This window comes from Osmerus eperlanus, chromosome 19 (genome assembly GCF_963692335.1).
Source record: "Osmerus eperlanus chromosome 19, fOsmEpe2.1, whole genome shotgun sequence".
Lineage (NCBI taxonomy): Eukaryota > Metazoa > Chordata > Actinopteri > Osmeriformes > Osmeridae > Osmerus > Osmerus eperlanus.
The window spans coordinates 10,233,846-10,255,362 of NC_085036.1; the positions used below are offsets into that span (position 1 = coordinate 10,233,846).

General features: G+C 47.1%; 2 protein-coding genes across 2 annotated transcripts in view; one reads left to right on the forward strand and one right to left on the reverse strand.

Annotated features, from left to right (window-relative positions):
- Window positions 1-306: 306 nt before the first annotated feature.
- Window positions 307-10,995, reverse strand: LOC134039510 (scavenger receptor cysteine-rich domain-containing group B protein). The gene is made up of 12 exons (XM_062485413.1): window positions 10,809-10,995; window positions 8,190-8,339; window positions 7,545-7,577; window positions 6,712-6,750; window positions 5,732-6,034; window positions 5,511-5,579; window positions 4,296-4,610; window positions 4,032-4,112; window positions 3,628-3,699; window positions 3,148-3,465; window positions 2,272-2,349; window positions 307-2,117 (listed from the first exon to the last, which is right to left on the reverse strand). The coding sequence occupies exons 2-12, from the start codon at window positions 8,302-8,304 to the stop codon at window positions 1,801-1,803; spliced, it is 1,740 nt and encodes a 579-aa protein (XP_062341397.1). The 5' UTR covers window positions 8,305-8,339; window positions 10,809-10,995; the 3' UTR covers window positions 307-1,800.
- A 4,127-nt stretch (window positions 10,996-15,122) lies between these two features.
- Window positions 15,123-21,517, forward strand: part of LOC134039237 (peripheral-type benzodiazepine receptor-associated protein 1-like) — a 61,093-nt gene continuing 54,698 nt past the window's right edge. Inside the window, 3 exon segments of the mRNA XM_062484948.1 lie at window positions 15,123-15,321; window positions 15,814-15,871; window positions 16,075-17,255. Coding sequence (XP_062340932.1) covers window positions 16,233-17,255 — 1,023 coding nt within the window. The 5' untranslated portion in view covers window positions 15,123-15,321; window positions 15,814-15,871; window positions 16,075-16,232.

Consider the following 21,517-nt stretch of genomic DNA (forward strand, 5'->3'; position numbering starts at 1 on the left):
AAATTTACTGACATCCTCTAATTCTTTGGCCACATTTTTCATTTCAGCTAATGGTGTCCTGTCCTAACATAACTTTCAAATTCATAGTGCTGTTTCCACTGAATGCTGTACACATCTAGAAGCAGGCACGGTTGGCAGTCCATCCCTTTTGGGGAATAGTTTAATTCGTTTTGCAATTAATCAAGATATGGAAAAGTATACATTGAGCAGTCCCTCTTCCACGATTCAAATGTAACTGATGCATGGTGAAATGTTATTGAAGTGACAAGCTTTATTCCCAGTTAAATAACACAGCACAGTAACAATGCTTAACATTGAAGTCAGTGGATAAGATGCTCAACACCATTGCTACATTTCTAGACATTTTCACCCAGCATGGCAGAGGAAAGAGGGTTAAGCTACTAGAACTACAGTTTACATTATATTTGCACCAAGTACATCAAACTGTTTTCCAGTGGTGGGGATCCTGCAATGGCCGCCACACACACAGATGACTGATTTCATATCACTATATTGCTCCCTTGCCTGAGGGCACTTTTTTGAACCTGAGAATTGCTGTGCCATGAGTGGCGATGCTGTGGACTCAAGTCATAAAGTTTCTTGGATTTATTCAATTTGTGTGCTCTTCCTCTCAATCTCACTTATGGCAATAAGGTATAATAAACATGTCCTAATCATCATTTCACATGTATATTAAGATAGATTGTTTAAACAGAACAGGATTTCATTGAAGACTTGATTTAATAATTGAAAATGATGGATTTCTGTAACAAGCACTTTCCCCAAAGTAAGCAGGTAATTTAATGTTTACATACATATACAAATGCACACATATACACAGTTCCATAAACACATACACACACTTCTTCTCTTTCATGCCAAGACTATATGTAATATACACCCTGTAGTCAACCATAACAGAAATGGACAAGACACCACTCATTCCATAATAAGGCAGTAAAGCTTAGATCATTTGCCCTACTACTGAAACAGCATTGTGTGAGAGATACAACAGTAATTTGACGTATTTTAGAAAACCAAACATTTGACTAAACACATAAAACAAATATGCTGTTATAGACACAAGACAATTGGAAACTAGCATTCCCAGATGAAAGGTCTTAGAATTGTCTGAGGATTTGGAGGTCCCTATGATCAACACACCCAGTTCTCTTCCAAAATAAATTGAGAGAGCTAGTTTATATGGGAAGCGCATGCTTGTAGCAAAGGAAAGGGCCAAGAAAACTATCTTTCCACTGGCGGAGGTAAAGTGAACAAGAGATTTGACCTGAAGCAAGCAGTTCCTACACAGCTAACAGGCCTCTTGAAGATTCTGGTTGTTGTTGCTCAGCTTGCATCCTATGGCTGTTTGTGTTGCTGAGCAAAGGATAGTGGGAGGAAGCTATTTTATCTCCACACTGAATTATAAATGAGCTTGATCCAGCCTACCTTACTTAACCATCAAAGAACTATCAACCATGTGGCTGGTATGAGTGGTAAATATTTTAGCATCTTGGCAAAATAAAAGAAGAGATATACAGAGAGTCTGTTTGAAACTTTAGTTTCCACTTGTTATCTCTCCCCCCCCCCAAAAAATGTGTGCAGTGTATTTTATATCATATATATATATATATATGCATATATTTATAAAGTGCTTAATAGGAATAGATAAACTAAGTATCAAATATTATTATTGTAAGATGTGTTGGGTGAGCTGTTATTTACATAATGTATACAAGTCCTGGGTGTTGGCCCCGCCCCTCCCAGAGGCAGGGGAGGGGGAGGGTGGCGTGGCTGGAATCACGACAGTGAGCAGGTGACCCCAGCGTCTTCAGTGTGGTCACAGTTGTGCACGTTCCAGGATATGTGGGAGCACTGCTGGAGCGAGCCCTCCGCACCGGTACACTTGAGATTGTCCAGGAGGATGGTGCCTGCGCCGGGCCCGAAGAAGGCCTCGATCCTGGCTGCGGCAGCCGGCCCGCACCCCAGCTGGCGACACACCACCTGGGCGTCGGGGAGGTCCCAGGCGTCGTCACACACCGTGCCCCACGCCGCCCTCGAGAACATCTCCACCCGGCCCTCGCATCGATGCTGCCCGCCGACCAGCCTCACTTGTCCTTCACACGCGCAGAGCAGAGAGACATTCCATTTACACACACTCGCACACACTGCGTCCTAATCGTCATGGCTGCCAGACGTCAGTGAGATGCGTGCTGGTGTCTGTGTGAAACTGGGAAACCCACGGTTTGGGAGCTTCGAGGTGAGACTGACCTTCGCTGGGGGGCGGGGGGGTGGGCATCGTCTGCGTCACATAAAAGTCCCGTCCACCTCCATCCAGGATGTCAACGGCTGAGGGAAGACAGAGGAACACATTGAACACATCAGACCCCTGTACATACTCAGAGGGTCTCACTGTCGTTCGATACGCCCCTGTACATACTCAGAGGGTCTCACTGTCGTTCGATACGCCCCTGTACATACTCAGAGGGTCTCACTGTCGTTCGATACGCCCCTGTACATACTCAGAGGGTCTCACTGTCTTTCGATACGCCCCTGTACATACTCAGAGGGTCTCACTATCGTTCGATGCGCCCCTGTACATACTCAGAGGGTCTCACTATCGTTCGATGCGCCCCTGTACATACTCAGAGGGTCTCACTATCGTTCGATGCGCCCCTGTACATACTCAGAGGGTCTCACTATCGTTCGATACATAGACGAACTCCGACTCGATTCCAGATCGAGGCCCCCTTGTCTTCTCGGGAACACAGATCATTATTTCAGAAGAGCGGAAGTCCCTTTTTCCACTGTGTGTCTTATTTTGCCTTGAAGCAGTGCGGTGACGCTGATCAGCCTTGACTCTCACTCTCTATATTGGATGTGGTCTGGGAGGGAGCCTCCTCGGAGAGCTCCCCGCACAAGGAGAGAGATCATGGAGGACAACACGCAGGACTGGGGGACTGGTGACTCTGGGGTGACTGTGGAAGGTGATGACTAAGGGGGATTTCTGTGTATCCAATTGGGCGTTTGCGTGTGGGGATTTGTTCGATTGTTGGCGTGTGTGTGTGTCTGTGTGTGTCATGGGAGCTTCAACCCTATTCGACATGTGTGTGAGTGAATTGAATTTGTGAGTCATCTGTGTCTTACGTGCACAGATGACTCCCGCGTCCTCGTGGTGGCCGCAGTTGTGCTGCCCCCAGCCCAGATTGAAGCACTCGGTCAGATCCCCCTCGTTGCCACTGCAGTCCACGTTGTCCATCAGGATGGGGCCGGATCCGTAGCCAAAGTAGGCCAGGACCTTGGCCGCGATGGCCGGGCCACAGCCCAGCTGCCTACACACCACCTGGGCGTTGGCTAGGTCCCAGTCGTCGTCGCAGACCGTCCCCCACACGTTGTTGTGGTAGACCTCCACGCGGCCCTGGCAGGTGTTGTTCCCCCCGTTCACCAAGCGGATAGAGGGCTGTTCTGTAGAGGGACAGAGAGGACATTGGCTACAGAACATTCTAGAGAAGAGAGGTGGAAGTGTTCATAAACCACATTGGTATCGAAACGATCATGGTTGTGCAACGTCTTGACGTGTCGTCCCCTCTCATTGGGACCAGAGATGACGAGCTGTAGGATTATTACCTTTGGTTGTCATAGCAGTCGTTGTAGCCTTCGTTGTGGTCCCAGTAACAGGCACAGTGCCATCTGTCACTCCTATAGAATCAAATCCACAGGTGAGTATCTATGCCATAAAGCTATATTCATATTTACAGACACTGCACTATAGTTATAGTATAGTTATAGTGATTTAAGACCAGAGACAAGGTGGGGTTTAGTACTTCCATGTTTCTCCACCATTTGTGTGAGGCACTGCTGAGTCATGGGAAAGACCAGAACCATGACTTAATAGCCCCCTCTGTTGGCCTGGGGGCAGAATTGCAGCTAACTGCAGATGTCCATGCCTGGATATGGCCAAGGATCTGATTCCTTGTTTTCTGGTTCATACATTCCCATTGTACTGTAACCCCAACCCTGTTTGTAAGTACCTGGAGTGCTGTCAGTCCAGAAGAATCCCCTCCCGCCTAACGGATCGGTGTTCATCAGGGGCACAGTGGTGGACCCAGAACCTGGCACACACACGAGAGGAGCACATTTAGATAGTCTTGTTTATACCTCACACTTCCATCATAGGTGTGGATACATCGTAGAGCTGTTTCTGCCCTGATTTGTAATTTTTACATTGCCTGCATAAGAGTAGGTTTGTTGTTCTGCTTGTGTCCGTGACAGGGCAAACCAGAGTTGCAGCTCACCAGAACAGATGACTCCAGCATCCTCATGATGGCCACAGTTGTGGATGCTCCAGCCTAGGCTGTAGCAACTGGTCAGCTGGCTCTCGTAGCCGTTACAGTTGACGTTGTCCAGCAGGATGAGGCCTGTGCCGTAGCCGAAGAAGGCGTTGGTGGTAGCGGAGACGGCGTTGCCACAGCCAATCTGCTGGCACACCACCCCGGCGTCACTCAGGCCCCAGTCGTCGTCACACACCGTGCCCCAGCTGCCCCGGTAGTAGACCTCCACCCGGCCTTGGCACGAGTCCAGCCCACCAATTAGGCGGATGGTGCCATCTCCTACGGCCAAACACAGAATTATCAGGTACAAAACATGAATTCTGACTCATATTTAATGTCTCAATTACCAACATTCTTCTGATTATTGTCCACAGCCTGACACACTCCCTTAATGTATTATGAGTGTGCAACAACAGATTTGTTTCAGGTTGTCCTACAGTATAATGTTGCTAGATTTACAGTAGCTACAGTAGTAGCCTATGCTGAGAATAAAGGAGCTGGAACATACAATAGGCAGGTATGGGAATGAGAGAATGCACTGATGACAGATGAGAGGAAGGGTTGAAGTTACAAAGAACACATTTGTTGTCATCCTGTGGTTCAGTTTGAAGAGAAACACCATTAGAGCGGACAATAGATCTTCTCATGTGTCCAGTCACAATAGCTTCTCATGAAACGTTTAGCTACCTAAGGAAGGTGTCTATGGGTCCCTCTCTGACTCCCAGCGGCTGACTTTGGAGGGACAAGCCGATTCAAGTGCGTCAGTTTTTCCAAAAATGCTGAAACCTGTTTGAAACCCGGTGTCTTGTGGCCCACTTGGGAGTGAAGAGTGGCTGATGGTAGGGAGGCGGCTACAAAGGCTGCCTCACCAAACAATACAACAGATAGGAAGGTTCCAGAGGCTTTGAGCTCTACTCTATTGTACTGCTGTCTCACAGAGGACCCTTTTGACTGAGCTGGATAGAAGTCTGACTTTTGTTAGACCAATTGGTCTCGGGGTAATTTCATTGAGTACTAAGAGGATAATATTTTTCTTATCCTTAAAGAAGATGATTTAGCGAGTGCTGAAGTACCACAGTGGATTGGTCTCATATCTGTGCCTAGCATGCTGTTGTGTACCACTCTGTTGTATCTCAACACAATGAACACAGCCGTAACTTAAAGGCAGGAATGACTCACTCAGTCCAGAGTTTCTCTTAGAAGGTGTGGTGGGTTCCATAATGCCTCTTGAGTCCAGCACTGATGTGTCTGACAAAACAGAGAACGGTATTCAATCAGAAATCAAACAAATCATATTTTTCTTAATAAGTAGTACACAATGTATTTTCTTAAAGAAGGCTGAAACACATTTCCTTTGAGGTTGCAGAAATGACATCAGAGAACGTGAGAGGGGCCCTCACCTTTGCAGGTGACAGACACATCCTCGTAGTGGTAGCAGTTGTGAATCCCCCACCCCAGACTCCCGCACTGGCCCAGGTCGTTCTCCCCCCCCTTGCAGTCCACGTTGTCCAGCAGGATGGGCCCGGCGCCCTGGCCGAACTGGGAGCTGCTTCCCACGGCCATGGCCATGCCGCAGTCCAGCTGGCGGCACACCACGTTGGCATCCACCATGTCCCAGTCGTCGTCACACACCGTGCCCCAGGTGTCGTTGTGCTGCACCTCCACCCGGCCCTCGCACCGGTGACGCCCGTTCACCAGACGCACTGGAAGAGAGGGACACCCGGGGAGGTCAGGATCTCTCTGCCGAGGGACCGTGACCACCCTCCCACTCTGAGTCGGCTGTCACGGATGCGACCGTCGTGACGACTGACTTTCTTTTTAAGGAGAAGAGAATGTGGTCAATCGCTAAATGGAATGCTCTCAGGCCGCTGAGGGAAGCAGACTTTCTCTTTGTTTCTCGCTCGTGCCACAGCAGAGAGAAACAGCACCAGCCCGAGGCTTATGAAAGCCCCACTGTCTGAGGTACATTACGGTAGTGTGTTACCGTCTGGTAAAATGAAATAGCAGGGACAGATTGGCATGGCTCTGATGATATTTAATAGCAACAAGAATCCTTTAGAATAGGACTAATCCTCTCCAAGTTAAGTAACAAAATGAGACCAAATAAGTCACATGACACCGTGGCCTGGCGAGGGATGGGGAGCGGGGAGCTCATAGCAAATAAGTCATTGAAGAGGTTACGTAAATGGGGAGCGAGGGGAAGTGACCTCGTTCGGTTTGCCCCAGGCCCACATCTAGCCTCTCAGTCCTCTCCTTTTCTTTCCCAGTCTCCCCTGGTCTAGATCCACTGTCTGTATGTAGGCATGTTTAGTTGAGTATGGGTGTTGCAGGAGGTGTGGAGGAGGTGTCTTTAGCTGGCAGAGGCCCACCATCTGCTTACCTTGGGAAAGTGTACTTGAAGACGAACCCATGCTATTGGCTGAAAAAAATAGGAGGAGGAGGAGAAGAGGGAGAGAGAGAGAGAGACTTTGGTCAAATTATTTGTTGAAAGGAGGTTCTTGGCCCTCCATAGTTACAGTTCTCTATATCTACTATCTATTTTCCTGTAATCCTAGACCCAGCTTGAAACGCAACAGGAAGCCTATTTAGCCCATGTAGTGCACCAGTTATGGCGTCTGAACTGAAATATGCACAAAGGTTTTGCACATTCCTGTGCGAACTCTGAAGTAAACGTTTTGTCAATGGATAAACAAGAAGGAACCCTAAAGCTTCACACATTTAACTCCCGATTCAGCCATTTTCATACAAATATTAAAACTCAGTCTGAATTATAATTGCAATAATAACAAACAGAAATGGATTGAAGGGGGACTATTGAACGTGATTGGGACTGAAGGTCCATGTTGTGATTTCATTGAGGAGCCTGAGGACAGAGAACCAAGCAGGGACCCTCCCTTCCTGGAGCTAGTTCTCCCTGGGATGAGAATGCTCTGCTGGGGCACATGTTCCCCTCATACCCCAGATGAAGACATCCCTGGTCTCACATTAAGGACAGAGTGAAGCCTCAGGACTGGAGTTTTGGGTTTCAGTGCTTCACACAAAGACGGCACCATGGCTTTTCTTAACATCACACCCAAATTAGGTCAATTCACAGGCTTCTCCCTTTATTAATGTTTCTTTGGGTTATTGAAACCAAGGGCACACATTCATGCTCTTATGTGCTGTACAGTATGTGGGTTCATTATTCGGCAGGGCTCTGTATTATATACTCACTGGAAAGTTCCCTCTTGCTTATGGTGACACTTCCTGAAATGAGAGGACAAGAACATGGTCAGAAACCAGAGAAGGCTACCAGAAACAAAGTACAACCAAATGTTTGTAAACATGGCCCATTTAAAGTTAGGAAATCCATGATGTCCCAACTAGTAGAATCGATGAGAACTCGCCCCCTTCACTGTCTCTATTCAAAACATCTGCAGGTAGTTTTGCGCCGCAACTGGTTAACAGGGAATAAACAGACAGTTTGGATACAAAGACGCTCATCCACTGGGACTACAGTATATTGTCCCAGGTGCACTGTTCGTTATCTCTCCATATACATCCAACATGCATGCTGATAACACACAAGCTCAAGTGGCGCCCTCTCAAATGTCACATTCCCTTTCTCTGCACGAACGATAAAGAGAAGAGTTCACTCTCCTTCCCAAACTTGAATAGTTTTTTCCCACCCACATTTGCACAAATAACTGTTATTATCTGTACGCTATAATTCTGCCGGGGTTTTTTTAGGCGGGGGGGGGGGGGGGGGTTCACCTAACAAAAATGATTCCTTAAACATCTGGCTGAGAGTCAGTCTTGAGCTTTTGAAACACTGAACCCCCCCCCCCCCCCCCCCTCCTCCATGCCCCCTTAACTCACGTAGCTGCTGCCTCGTGAGGGCCGCCAGCAGGAGGGAGCCCAGCAAGGCCACCAGGAGACACACAGCCGGGATCCATCGCCTGCTCACACACTCCGTCACACACTGCGCTGGCATGGCTGGCTGGTCTGACTGAAGGTTCGCCTGGATACCTGAAACACACACACACACAGTTATACACACTAACTCAGTGCAGCGGAGTCCCTTTCTCTCTACGTACTTTACTCTCTTACTTTTGGTTGTTCCTCTCTTCCTTCTTTCACCCAAAGAGTGGTGCTCTCGACTAATACTAACAATGATGACCTTTTACATCCCCTACCCAGAACTCCTAACGTAGTATTGGATTGTTTTCTCTCATCGACAGAATGGCTTGGAAAAAAAACAACTACTACAAAAATCACACAGGCAAACCCTGCAGCCACATCAGCGAGGGACAGCCAGTATCGACGGGGGAGCATGAGGTCAGACCAGGAGAGCTTGTGGTTAGATGAGAAATTGTTTCCAGAGACCATGTGATGCGCTGGGGTGAAACTGGTGTGGTGGTGGTGCTGAGGGAGAGGTGTGGGGGGCCATGCTGTGTCCGTGTGTCAGGCTCAGGCCTATTGATTGGATCGGGCCCAGCTCCCAGAGTGCTCCAAGGCCAGCTGAAGCGTGAAGCCGGCCCATTTCCTGGGGCCCAAACACTGGGCCGCTAACAAACTGGGCAGGAGAGTGAGTGTTGGGACCTGTGGCGAGCACACTGGCACAAAATGGCTCACTCTGATAGTGACGATGATCTTGCCCAACACACTCGGTGAATCTGTCTGGCACAGTAAGTACAAACAGGCTTGAAAGGAGCTGAATTTGTGGGTTCTTGACTGGCTGTATAAAGTGGGTTCAGAAGCAACTGGTAAACGTACAACCTACATGGAGCTCTTTATCAGATCGCGAGATCCAGTTTCAAACTGAGGATTTTCTCTCAGGAAACCAAGTCCCTTTTCGCGGTAACTCTTTAAACATTCAAAAGCACGCAATCAGCAAAAGGAAAACCAGTCACAGATACTTAATTCCAAAACAGATCATAAATAAGATAACATTTTGGCTTTATAAAACTACAGCAAGCCAAGTTTGTCACACACCATAGGCTACCTCTAACAGTTACATGTCCCTTGAAAACATATTTTTAATTTTTCATATAATTTCATTTCAAAAGAGTGCCAAACAATTTAATCGAAATCGACAACCAGAGTAAAAGTCCTATTCTTGTTGCTAGTAAATTAGGTTGTGTTCATGACTACCCTGGCTGTGAGTTGTTAATCTTTGTGCTCCGGTAGAAGCCCCTCTGACCTCAGCCAGGAATGTATTAGCGTGGGGATGATGAGGGGTGAATATGATATTGGCCCCTGGAGATAGTGGACATTCCGAGCCCAGGGGGCACAAAAAGACATTTCTGCTGTCTGTGGTCCCCATCGTCAGGCATAAACGCTGCTTCCTGCAATCTGTCACTGGAACTCTTCGAAACGCTTAGGCCTCGATGACACCAGAGGGGCGCCTCTCGTCCCCTGGAGGAGCGCTAGGGGGGCCTGTAGGCTGGAGGGGCAGGCTGGAGGGGCAAGCTGGAGGGGCAGGCTGGTTTGAAGTCCTCCAGGTATATCTACAGTTCTCTTCAGTCTAGGCTGTACAGAGTCTCATGCACGGTGATGCCCACTGGCACAAGCAGCAACGATAACAGCTCTGGCCAGTTGCTGCTGTGTGTGTGCAGAGGGCCCGATGGCTCCAGCGGGGTAACAGGACGAGATCTGGGGAGCAGAGGCTGTCAGAGGGGTCATTGTATGTCCAATTAGGAGCAGGGGGATTTTAACGCCAGCAGAGCACTGCAGCGCCATGGCTGTCCCATTTGCACACCGTGCTAACAAACAGCTCGAAACTCCGGGACAAATGGTTCAGTTATGAGGGATGAAAAATAATCTAGTCCCCAATGTTGTGTTTTTCAATACTCCATTCATAGCGGGATGTAGCGCAGATCCGCCGGGGAATAATGTTGCCTTTTGTGTTGGCTGCACTTCCCCTCCCTCCTCTATTCCCTGCGCTGAGAAATAGCTGAAAGATCTCAGCCCCACAAAAATACCCCTTAATGTCCAAGATAACCTGGAGCACGACACTCTCTCACACTCTAAAAAGGAGGAATTTTCTGCACTTTAAATTCAGATATCGAATCTGTCAACACATCTACAGTGTCTAACCCCTTATCAATTTCCATGAGGAACAAGATCCTCTTTCAGCATTTTTTTCTTCCCTTAAATTCAAGGGAGAAAACAGATAATGCATATCTAGAATCTATTCTAAAAGTAAAAGTCCTGATTTTGATGTTTTCCTGTTTTCTAAAAATGGCTGAGGTTGTTGTGGCTACATGGTGTAACATTTTTGGATTATAACACTACATTACAGTTGGTCCCAGCCATTTAATTACAGATTTATACGAATACATGCAAACTCACATAAGTGTCACAGTAATAAGCTAAGTAGAAACTCTACCCATGTCAATGCCCTTGAAGAAACCCAGGTTTTAAAAAGGATAAAAATAGAAAATTCTAAGCAACAAAAACCAAAAATAACTTAAGTGTCAGTAATCAGAAACATACCTGGAATAAAGCTGCTCTCTTACTTTTTAGGAAAAAAAAGAAAATAGATTTCCTTCAAAAAAAGGCTGAAAAAACAAGTTGTCCTTTGATATCAAATGGTAGGTTGCTCACAGAACAGTTCCCCAACTCACACAGCAAAACATAAGAAGTTGATGTGAAAATAGAGTCTGAAAAACAAATCATGCAGCATCACATGCACTGAGACATTCATCTCCTTAACCTTCCCTGGCTATAAGTACCTAGCATCTCTGACACGGGTTACGTAAAACAATAGAGACAATAGCATTGTATGTTAATATTCTAACGCCCTGTACCTGCCTTTGCTTAAAACAGGCAGCAGAAAAAAAAGGCACCGTTGAAAGCCAACCCTTCACAGGTAGCTGGGCGGCTCCAATTTCAGGTAGCGCTCACGGAAGGTGCGGTCCAGCTCATCTAAAGGAGTGTTCAGTCACAGGAGGAGGATGCATGGGGCAGAGAAAAGGCTGTGGCACAACGTGTGTGTGTGTGTGTGTGTGTGTGTGTGTGTGTGGTGTGTGTGCGTGCGTGCAGGGCTCACACTCCTGCGGTCACACTGTGTGATTGTGAGCGGCTGCAGCGATGCACACTCTTGATGGATCTGTGTTGAAAAGGCTCCATTTGTTTTTGCACAAGATGTGGGGTGAAGTGTGCTAAAGACAGGACACTGCAGAATCAGTTCAGAGACAAAAAGTCACACAGTTATACTCATTCACAAGTGTTCTAAACCCGACTACTAAATCAGCATGAGGGAAAGAGAGAAAGAGGGAAAGTACATTAACCAGTAGAGTATGAGTGTCCTATTCATCATCAATAGGGGATGAGCTTAAAAGCACACCTGATGGGAGGTCAATACTTTACTTGACCATAGAAACGCAATGTAAGATGTAAACTTTTAAAGCTATAACTAACTCACACTCCTGTACCAGTGATAACATCTGGTACAAGTGCTGGTCCTTGTGACCAGCTGTGTCAGAGTACTGTGTCCCTCCAGAACAAACACTTCTCCAACCTGTTATTCACAAGCAGCTCTGGCTGCCAGAAACTGGGTGGCAAAAAAAGAACGAAGGGGAAACAAAAAGATGGAACAAACAAAAGATGCACGAAGGCCAGGAACGCTTGATTGTGTGACACCACTGATATCAGAGAAGACGATACCACGCCCTGAATAAGAAGACCTAAAAAGTGGGTGAAAAAAACAGTGACTGGAAGGAAATAACGAATCCATTTTCTTGCAAGTAAATGTGATGACAGTAACCAGACTACATCCAGCAACTGTTCCCGTTAATCTTCTTGCTTATCTACCCAGAACTAGAGCCATATAAATAGATTGCATGTGTTTATTGCTACTATTATATCATTGTTATTGTATAAAAACTCGTGCTCATAGTCCTACCTATAAGATTACCTGCAATGTTAACAAAAGTATCTCCTTACAACTTTATCATGGTGCCAATGCACTTGTTCAACAATCAACCCATGGCATTTTTACTCCCCATGCTTCCCATCTCTGCTCTATTGTGTGTTGGAAGATGTGTCTCTGTCACAGTATTTGAACCCACAGATCGTTCCCCGGGTCATTCTCAGGGATGTCAAGTGGAGCAGAAACACACAGTAAGGTGCAGTGAAAGGGATGGAAGAGATATTCCCCTGTCTGTTCAAAAAGCTGTGACTGTACGTGTTGCAGGGTTTGCATGTCGCTGGACACATTCAGGCAGATGTTTTTCAGACTTCTGGTTGGTGTTGAGGCAGGTGTCTTCCAGAAGTCATCACAGTGGTAGAGAGATGGTCACTAATGATTAGCTGAAATACTTACAGCTGTGAGTCAAGCTTTCAGAGTGGCTCTTCCTGCCTCTTAAAAATGTGTTCAAGCAAGGGCTCCTAATCGTTTGTCAGATTGCAAGAGTTCCAGTGAAAGATAGCATCTCTGTTAACACAGTGATGTCATGACTGTCATTCTTCTGAAAGGTAAACAAGTTTGTGGGCTGGCAACAGTATTGGACAATAGTATGATTTGATTCTGTAAACTGTGTCTACTAATACTAATGGGTTACAGACATATCCTAAGATATCTCCTTGTATATTTTTTACATTTTAGTCATTTAGCAGATGCTCTTATCCAGAGCGACTTACAGTAAATACATGGACATTCCCCCGATGCAAGTAGGGTGAAGTGCCTTGCCCAAGGATGCTATGTCATTTTGCACGGCAGGGAATCGAACCGGCAACCGTCTGATTAATAGCCTGTGTGCCATTTTACACAACTCTAATCTCAACACTTTACTTACAGAGTGGATTGGCCATTCCAAAGAAGAAGACAAATCTTTCTGTAAGAACGAACCTGCACACTGTCAAGATGTCTGTGTTACATCACCATGTGACAAAAACAGGCTGCAGATCGACCAAGGCACTTTGTTTCTATGAAACCTAAGTAGCCCTAATATGAGCACGACACAAATACAGATGGGTGAACATCCTCTTAATACTGTCATGCAAAACCTGTCCAAAGTGGGCCATGTTGTCATTCAGTACTCTGCATCCAATATGGAAGCATCAGTGACACATGACAACCGTTCACAATGAGAAGTTAATTTGAAGAATTGTACACTTATCTGGGCATGGCTGAATGGGCCATGGTTTCCTCTGTGAAACAGATATACTGTACAATATTTGACATATCACATTATGAGTCCAATTATCCTGGGCTAGTATAATGGTATAAAAAGCTATTTAGACCACCTACAGTACTGCACAGTATTGTTGTGCTGTCAGTGTGCATATAACCAATTTGGCCAAATTGGCATCACCATCTCTTGTTTTGTCTTAATCCGTTCATTGCTTTGAAAATCAGTTAATCCCCGATATCAGATTAGGGCTTTGAAAATAAGTTTCATATGAGCCACATTTCCCTTATAGTTTCATTTGTCCGTTGAATACTGGGGGACAATCAATGTGTCATTGCACAATGGGAACAAATAACTGAGACTCAATGGCTCAGAAGTGGTCTTCTCAACATGACACAAAGGTTTGCCTCTAGCCATTAGACTTTTATGTGTGAAAGAGTCTCCACAAGCCTATCCCTCCGTCATTTCTGGAGACTTGTGACCTGTAATTTATTGTTTATATTTGAATGATTCAGTAAAGGGGACACACAGAGTGGAGTAGCCAAATTGGAATTCCCCTCTGGTTCCTCCTGTACCCTCCCTGAGTAAAGTAGGGTCCACACTCGCTCCTGGTCCATTTGGCAGCATGCAAGTGAAGAGATATGAAGCATACCTCAGGGGATTTATACTGTGGCTGGGGAATGAAATCTCAGGAAGCATTTTTATCAAAAGGTTTCTACATTCCCAGGTATCATGTTATATGTTGCTGTAGGCCATGTCCTCACATGAAAACTGAACATGTGACAATATGCCACAGTACATCCGACTCATGCCACAGTATAGCATTTAGAACCAAAATATACATACTGAGGAAATTGTCTTTCTCGATGAGATTAGGCACAGTCAGCTTCTAGTCTGCTTGTGTACAGTATGAGATATGGAGGCCAAGTCCCACTAGACAGAGGGTACTGGCATAAACGCTTCACAACAATCCCCTTCTCAGAGCGTTGAGGTCATTGAAGCCTTGTGTACTGTAGACCAGCCCCTTACCTGTGAAACCTTAATGCTCTCACGCACTGCTCTGAGGGACATTTTAACAAGCAATCTCGTGGGTTTGATAGACACAAGAACAAAGAAAAGAATACAGCAACAACAATGTAAAATAATGTTTGGCGAAACCTTTTACGTCATGTCGGTCAGATGGGGAATGAAGGCATTGATGGTCTGTCTGGGGAAAAAAATGAGCTTGAAGCCAGATGAGAAATCAATTCAATGTTGTAGTCTGTGGGGGAATTGAACATTATTGTCTCCTGACTAATGTAGGTTGAGAAGTAATGTTCAGAAAAGGAAAACATGGCACTGTTGTAGGCAGGAATATGTATAAAACATGCTTTTGTGGTGGAGGGCAATCATTTAATTTGACATTTCGCACTTTTGGAATTTCGAAAGTGGTGAATATACTGACAGTTTCCCATTTACTGAAATAAAAACCCACCCACTGCCTGTTTGTTTTGTTTGTTTTGTTTGACTTGTGATTTCCTGTTTCATCTGATGAAAACAAATATTTACACAATTTAGCATACATTTGACCTGTTTCACCCTCATGCACCTACTTCCTATAGCCGCTAGTGGTCAGGCATATCAAAGTTATGTTCTTGGTCCAGTTAGGCACACTCGACAGGAACTATACGGACAGCTCTAGGCAAGCAACTGGTGCTTTAGAGCCGAGATGTGGATTTTTGTCCGAGGCCGACTCGGGGTGTCTCGGATAACGAATCGCCAGTGGCGATGAAAAACGACCCGAGTTAGCGTCAGAACGTATTTTTTTTTACTTGCAGATAGTTTGCTGAATGTCAAGAAATTAAAAGTAGCGGTTGCTTTGTATCAGTTGAGAGGTGAGTTGTTACATTTGTAACGCGTGTGCGGTTTAGTTTGGTAGCTAATATTAGCTAGCTGGATAGGAGCAACCTGCAGCGCCATAAGCTACTGTCTTGTCTAGCTAAAGCATTGTTTACCTCGGCTCGAACCCTAACACTCATCCACGTGTACTGGCTACCCGGAGCATCGGGTGGGCTACTAGGAGTACATTGCTGAACTGCTCGCGAATGCTTGCAGGTGAAACCGTTACATTTAGCTACATTAAATAGCTCGCCATAGTGCTTATTATGAGCCTTGTAACACCTGATTCAAGTCATGTGTATCATTCCAGACAGCAACTCACTACAAGCTGTCGACGTTTAGTAACTATACTTGCAACATCTGAGAAGTCATTAGTCAGTTTGACATTTGTCCAATTGCCCAGTCAATGCGTCAACAAAATAACTTACAGGAAAGTAAGCACACAGTTGACCTCAGGTCTGAATGATTATCATCTGATCCTCTTTCAGGACTCTACGCCTTTTGTAAGAGCAAGACGTTGGATCGTGTTTCATATTGGCCTAGAAGGTGAGATTTACATAACTAACTTGTACTTCATTTGCATGTAAATCCATACTCAGCATGCCAGAAAAAAGCCATAATTAGATTTAATAAGTTAGAAGACAGAGTCATGATATATTAGAATTACTTTCCTACATCTTACTGTTGAAGTGTAATGTATGTACGCAAATGGCTTCTAATCTCATATTCATTAAATTTACTTCTTTCAGTGGTCTGTGCATGCTGCATGCTTTCTAACCCCTCATCACCCTGTCCTCACCTTCTGCATGATCTCTGACCGTGTACCCGTGAGTTTCCTAGCATGCACTCTCCACAGAGCTGAGTAGGCCTCCCCTCTCACTGCCTGGCCTGTTGTGAGGGTGTCGATATGGGAAAAGACAAGGGTAACGCTCCTCTTCTGATATCCAAGACCCCGTGCCCCGGCCGACTGGACCCTGGGCGGGAGCTGAAGAACCTGCGCGCCGTGTTGGAGGCGGAGAAGAGCCGCAACCAGCAGGCCCACCAGCGCTTCTCCTTGGACCTGCGGCGTCTGCGGGCGGAGGCGGAGCGGGAGCAGCGGCGCGCCCTGAGGGAGCTGACGGCCAGGCACGAGCGCCAGAAGGCCCTGGAGCTGGTCAGGCTCCGCGACGAGCTGAGCAAGGAGCAGGCGGGACAGGTGCGAAGCCTGCTGCGCTACCGAAGCCAGGAGCTGAGGGCCTCGGGCGCGGGGCCGGAGAGAGAGCGCGAGGCCGCCCGCAGGGAGTTCCTCCGGTCCGGAGAGGGAAACGCTAGAGGCAGCTGGGGCCACGTCGGTGGTCGAGAGAGGCGGGGGAAAACCACAGAGGGCGGAGGGACCGCTTGTCCGGGCGGCGTGGAGACCTGTCGTAAGCTGGAGCATCTGCTGCTGCGGCTGCATGAGGCGGCGGATGGAGAGCAGGCTTCGTCCCTGCAGAGGCTCAGCCAGGAACTGGGCCCGGAGAAGGGCCTCGTCCTCAGCCACCTGCAGGAGGCCCACGGGCTGCCGGAGGCGGGGGAGCAGAGCCCCAGGTCACCCAGCCGCAGGTCAAAGAGCTGCGCCCATCTCTTCCACAGCCCCGCCCGCCACCGGTCTCCTCTGGGCCGCTCCAGGTCTCTCTCCCAGAGCTCCAAGAGTGCCTCCCCTCCACCCAACAAGAGGAGCAGGGGAGAGCGCTGGAACTCGCTTTTGGCGAGGGACCTTGCTGCAGCTGCCCGCTGTTCCTCACCCCTCACCGGGGACACCTGTCGGAGCAGCCCCCTGGAGGGCTGCCCTCCTCAGACCTCACCCTATGCTGACTGGGACCCCCAGTCTTCACCCCGCTCCAGACCAAAGTCCCCTGGGTCAGACCAGTCCTCGAGCTCCCCATGCTTCGACACCAAGATGGACCATATGGTAAGCTGTCTCTGCATTTTTGACCCTCGGCTAGGACACCGATGCATGCCTGAGTAATAAGTTAACCTGAGCTCGCCCGAAGTTGAGGAACTTCATTTTCATGAGGAAAAAGATTCCTTTCGCAAAAATACAGTATGCAGACAGTAGCTTTGAGTCTTTACATTGAAGTCATGTTTCAGGATTTGCTGAGCTCAAGCTTTTGTTTTCACCCAGCTTTAAAAAATGCAACTTTGGCTTTTCTGCTTCAGTGGTCTTTACAGAGACATCTTGGAAGGAGATCAAACAAAAGCTGTAGGAAATTGGATTCGACCTCAGCTCTTGTTGTTGTGGTTGGTTTGCAGTCTTGCAAATTTATGGACCTCTACTACCTTCATTTGTATTCAAGTCGATGCAGATGGCCAAATGTGATCATCTGGATTCAGAAAACTGTGTATTACATTGTCCTGTATGGGGTAAACCAGATAAAGACCTAGGAGGATGATCAATGTATTCTGCCTGTATTGTATATTCTCTGCCAGATGACACAGCAGCACTTTCCTCAGGTCTATTAATAGACATCCCTTGCAAGCTAACAAGGTCCTTAGTACAGTATCTGTTATTTCCAAGGCCACACTGTGTCAGGTCATACATTAAGTTTGGGCTGCATATTTAATCATTGCTTAAGTTATGGGTCCTGAGGGCGAGGCCAAGGACAGACAGAACCTGGGTACTGTCATCCTCAGCTGTGTCTGTGGGTAATGTAGTTCAGAGGATGTAGGCAAGGCCTTCACCTGGGCAGGGCCTAAGAAGGAGACATCTGCTCTCTTGGAGTTGGTTCCTTTATGCCGAGTGCCAGCATTACTCTTCTACTTGCATCATAAATAATTCCCCAGCTCTCATTTCAAAAACCCAGTACAGCAACTAACAGCTTTTGTTAAGTGTATAGGATTGCTTTGCCAGTAGGACCTGGCCACCTGGATGGTTATTTCATTAGTTACCCATTTGGTCAGCATCAGGTCCAATGCTTTTCTAAGTCTGGTAACTGCTGTTTCTGTGTGTGTTGGAGGGGGGTTGGGTGTGTGTGTGTGTGTGTGTGTGTGTGTGTGTGTGTGTGTGTGTGTGTGTGTGGGTGGCCCCAGAGCCCCCTGTCAGACCCTGTAATTGAGTCTGTTGTTGATGGCAAGGGTGACAGTTTCATCACAGGTGTTAAGCCTTTTTATTAGCCTTGTGGGTACCGTCACTGCTAGCAGTCCTTGGCTGAGGCATGGTCTGTAAGTCAGTAGTGTGATCCTGCTTATCATCCCCTAGCTTCCATGGTTCCTGAGGGTCAGTGGCTTGCTATCCCTTACTCATCATAGCAGCTTGAGGAAAGATACAGGGAGTGTTAGGTTTGTAATGACCAAGTCAATCACTCCACAGTGCACGTCCACACTACTGCCTGAGTGGTGCTGGTGAGGACGGATCATGTGACCTCAGCGGGCCAGTCATACTGAGGGAATGTTGACAACTGATGTTTGACCTTTTTTTTTATGAAAATACTTTTAACCCTTGTGTTATCTTCGGGTCATTCTGACCCATCAGTCATTGTGACCCACCGTCGTATTGCGACAACTTTACCGCATACCAAAACAAAGTGAATCTATTTTCTTTTAACCGTTGGGCTGTCTCAGACCCCCCACATTGCGATGGTTAAAAGAAAATTATTTGTATTTGTTTTTGTATTGGGTAAAATTGGGTAAACACAACGATGGTTCGTTATGAACCTTTGGGTCATGTGACCCGAAGGCAGCACGAGGGTTTAATACATCTCAGAAGTGGCAGCTTTATAGTGCCTGCTTCCAGGAGGCACTTAACCTGAGTTTGCCTCAAAATATTTATCTCAATAAATAGGTAAAATACATATTTTAAACTTCCCAATCTTGTTCCTGAGTCAGGGTATTCACTGCTTCAAACAGTAATAATTCACTAATTGCAAGATTAACATCGATATCGGTGTTGAATATTTGTGATTGTGGTTGTGCTTTTGGTTCCACTTCTCTAGGGTAGGCTAAGCCCCCCCGCCCTGCCTGTCAGAGAGTGATGGAGTGTGTGGTGATGTGAGATGTCACTGCACTATCCTCAGAGTCAACAAACATGTCGACTGTGACTGAAGCTCCCTCTCATCTGGGCATGGTGGCTGGGTGGCTGTTCTGTGTCTGGTGTTTTGGGGAGCTGGAAGGCAGAAGTGGGTCGATGTGTGTAGACCCCCCCCCCCCCCCTCCCTCCCCAGTCTGAATTGTAGATTTTAAAGGGGGGAAGAGATTGAATAATTAATCTGAGTCATAGCTGAATCCAAACAACAGACTCTCAGGGGTGCCTCCTGTACACACACACACACACACACACACACACACACACACACACACACACACACACACACACACACAGAACCTCCATGGTATTACCATGTCAGGCTTTGTAGACAGGAGCAGTAAGGTGGTGCTTCAAAAACCTTTTCCTAAAACTGGGAAACCTTCAGATGTATCTAGTCACCTGTTAACCTATATGTGTCTATCACAATAGCATGGTGCCATCTTTCCAAATGCTCACTGCTGTCATTGGATCAGTTCCAGGCTACCACCTCCCAGAATTGTGTCCCATTAGGAACTCTTTGATGTTCAGAAAACAGCTCCCAAACCTCCAACAGTTACTTTCTGCTTTCTGCTTTTCTCCATATTTTCTCCCTAGATCAAATGTAATATTACACAAATGTCAGTTTGATTCCCAGACAGACACACACTCACACACACACACGAGCAGGCAGGCAGGCAGGGAGGGAGGGAGGGAGACTCCATCCGTCAAAGACGGTGTAGATGTGTCAGTATGTCAGGAGCTTGGAGGCATCAGGGATGACGGTTTAGCCCTGAGCTCAGCACGCCTGCTGCAAAACCGCTGAAATCAGAATGATTACTGTAACCGTGAAAACCTAGCTCGCTTCGGCCTATGATGAACACGCTCAACTTTGAATGTATAGCCTATGAGAGAGTTCTCTCCAGCCACAAACGGTCCTAAATATCCTTGACACTGTGGAAAAGCATTAAGCCGGCAACAGGCCAGGTTTTGTTGACACTTTTGCCCTTTTACTTCTGAGACCATCAGCATTTGTAAATCCTGTTTCCACTGCTACATCCAGTCTGGTGAGAAGGGTAGCTAAGCTGCTAACACACTGCTCTGCTTGTTGTTTCCCTCGTATCAGAACCCCCCATCCCCCCCCCTCCCCCCCCCCCCCCCCCCCCCCCATCCCCCAAGCCAGGGCTTCAAATGAAAGTTTTGGAGAAGCTGGAGGGAGATTGGGGTGAGCGGAGGCGTGTCAGGGTTGGGTTCTCTCAGTGGCGAGGTCACGCTCTCCTGGGCGCCCTGTAATTAAAGTTTGATAGAAAGAAAATGGGGGAGCGGCTCTGGGAGGAGAGAGAGAGAGAGATGTGGGGAGAGAGGTGGAGAGAGAGAGGTGGAGAGAGAGAGGTGGAGAGAGAGAGGTGGAGAGAGAGAGGTGGAGAGAGAGGTGGAGAGAGAGAGCACGGTTTGTATCAGTGCTCCTGTCTGTGGGAGGCTCTTATGTGGCCAAGCCCCTGTAATCCTAACCCCAGTAGAGCTGAAAGTGCACAAGGTTAGTTATAACATGCAGTAAGTATAGGCTTGCTGGTCTTTTATTTGTTGCATGCTGAAAACATTTCGCGCCGTGTCGGTCATTCCCCCCAGATCATGTTTCAGGCTCTGCAGTGGATTTAGAATGTGGGACTCCCACAAATATGTGCATATCATTTTTTTGTTTAGATCCCTCCTCTCTTTGCCTTGAAAGATTCCTCCGAGGTTTAGCAGCGGCAGTAAGAAGGCTGGTGAGGTGTGGCAAGGCCTTGTCTGGGATGGAGGCAGCATCTTCAAACTGGGCCCCAGGGCCTCTTATGTTCATCACTCAGGGCCACAGAAATGGATCAGCTTTAATGGGATGACACACTCACTCTCCCTTTCATGCTGTTGATGTACCAGAGACGGCAGACGCCATGCCTCCTCACCCTCTCTCTCTCACACACACACACACACACACACACGCACATACACACACACACACACACACACACACAGTCACCACTGACTCACATTCACATTCTTTCAGGTTTATGGCATCATGTATTTTTATTATTATTATCATTGCACCGTTGAGTCCAGTATTAGGCTCCCTATGTGGTAATCCAGAGGCCTGTTTCAGACAGCTGGGCAGGACAAGGGGCCTTCTTTAATTCCTC

What these genes read in the sequence shown, in the direction of transcription:
- LOC134039510 (XM_062485413.1), bottom strand. Translation starts at nt 8,304, where the DNA reads ATGCCAGCGCAGTGTGTGACGGAGTGTGTGAGCAGGCGATGGATCCCG. An exon ending in GACTGCTATGACAACCAAAG is followed by an intron (nt 3,466 to 3,627) that starts GTAATAATCCTA and finishes GTCCCTCTACAG; the next exon opens with AACAGCCCTCTATCCGCTTG. An exon ending in CGCGGGAGTCATCTGTGCAC is followed by an intron (nt 2,350 to 3,147) that starts GTAAGACACAGA and finishes GTCTTCCCTCAG; the next exon opens with CCGTTGACATCCTGGATGGA.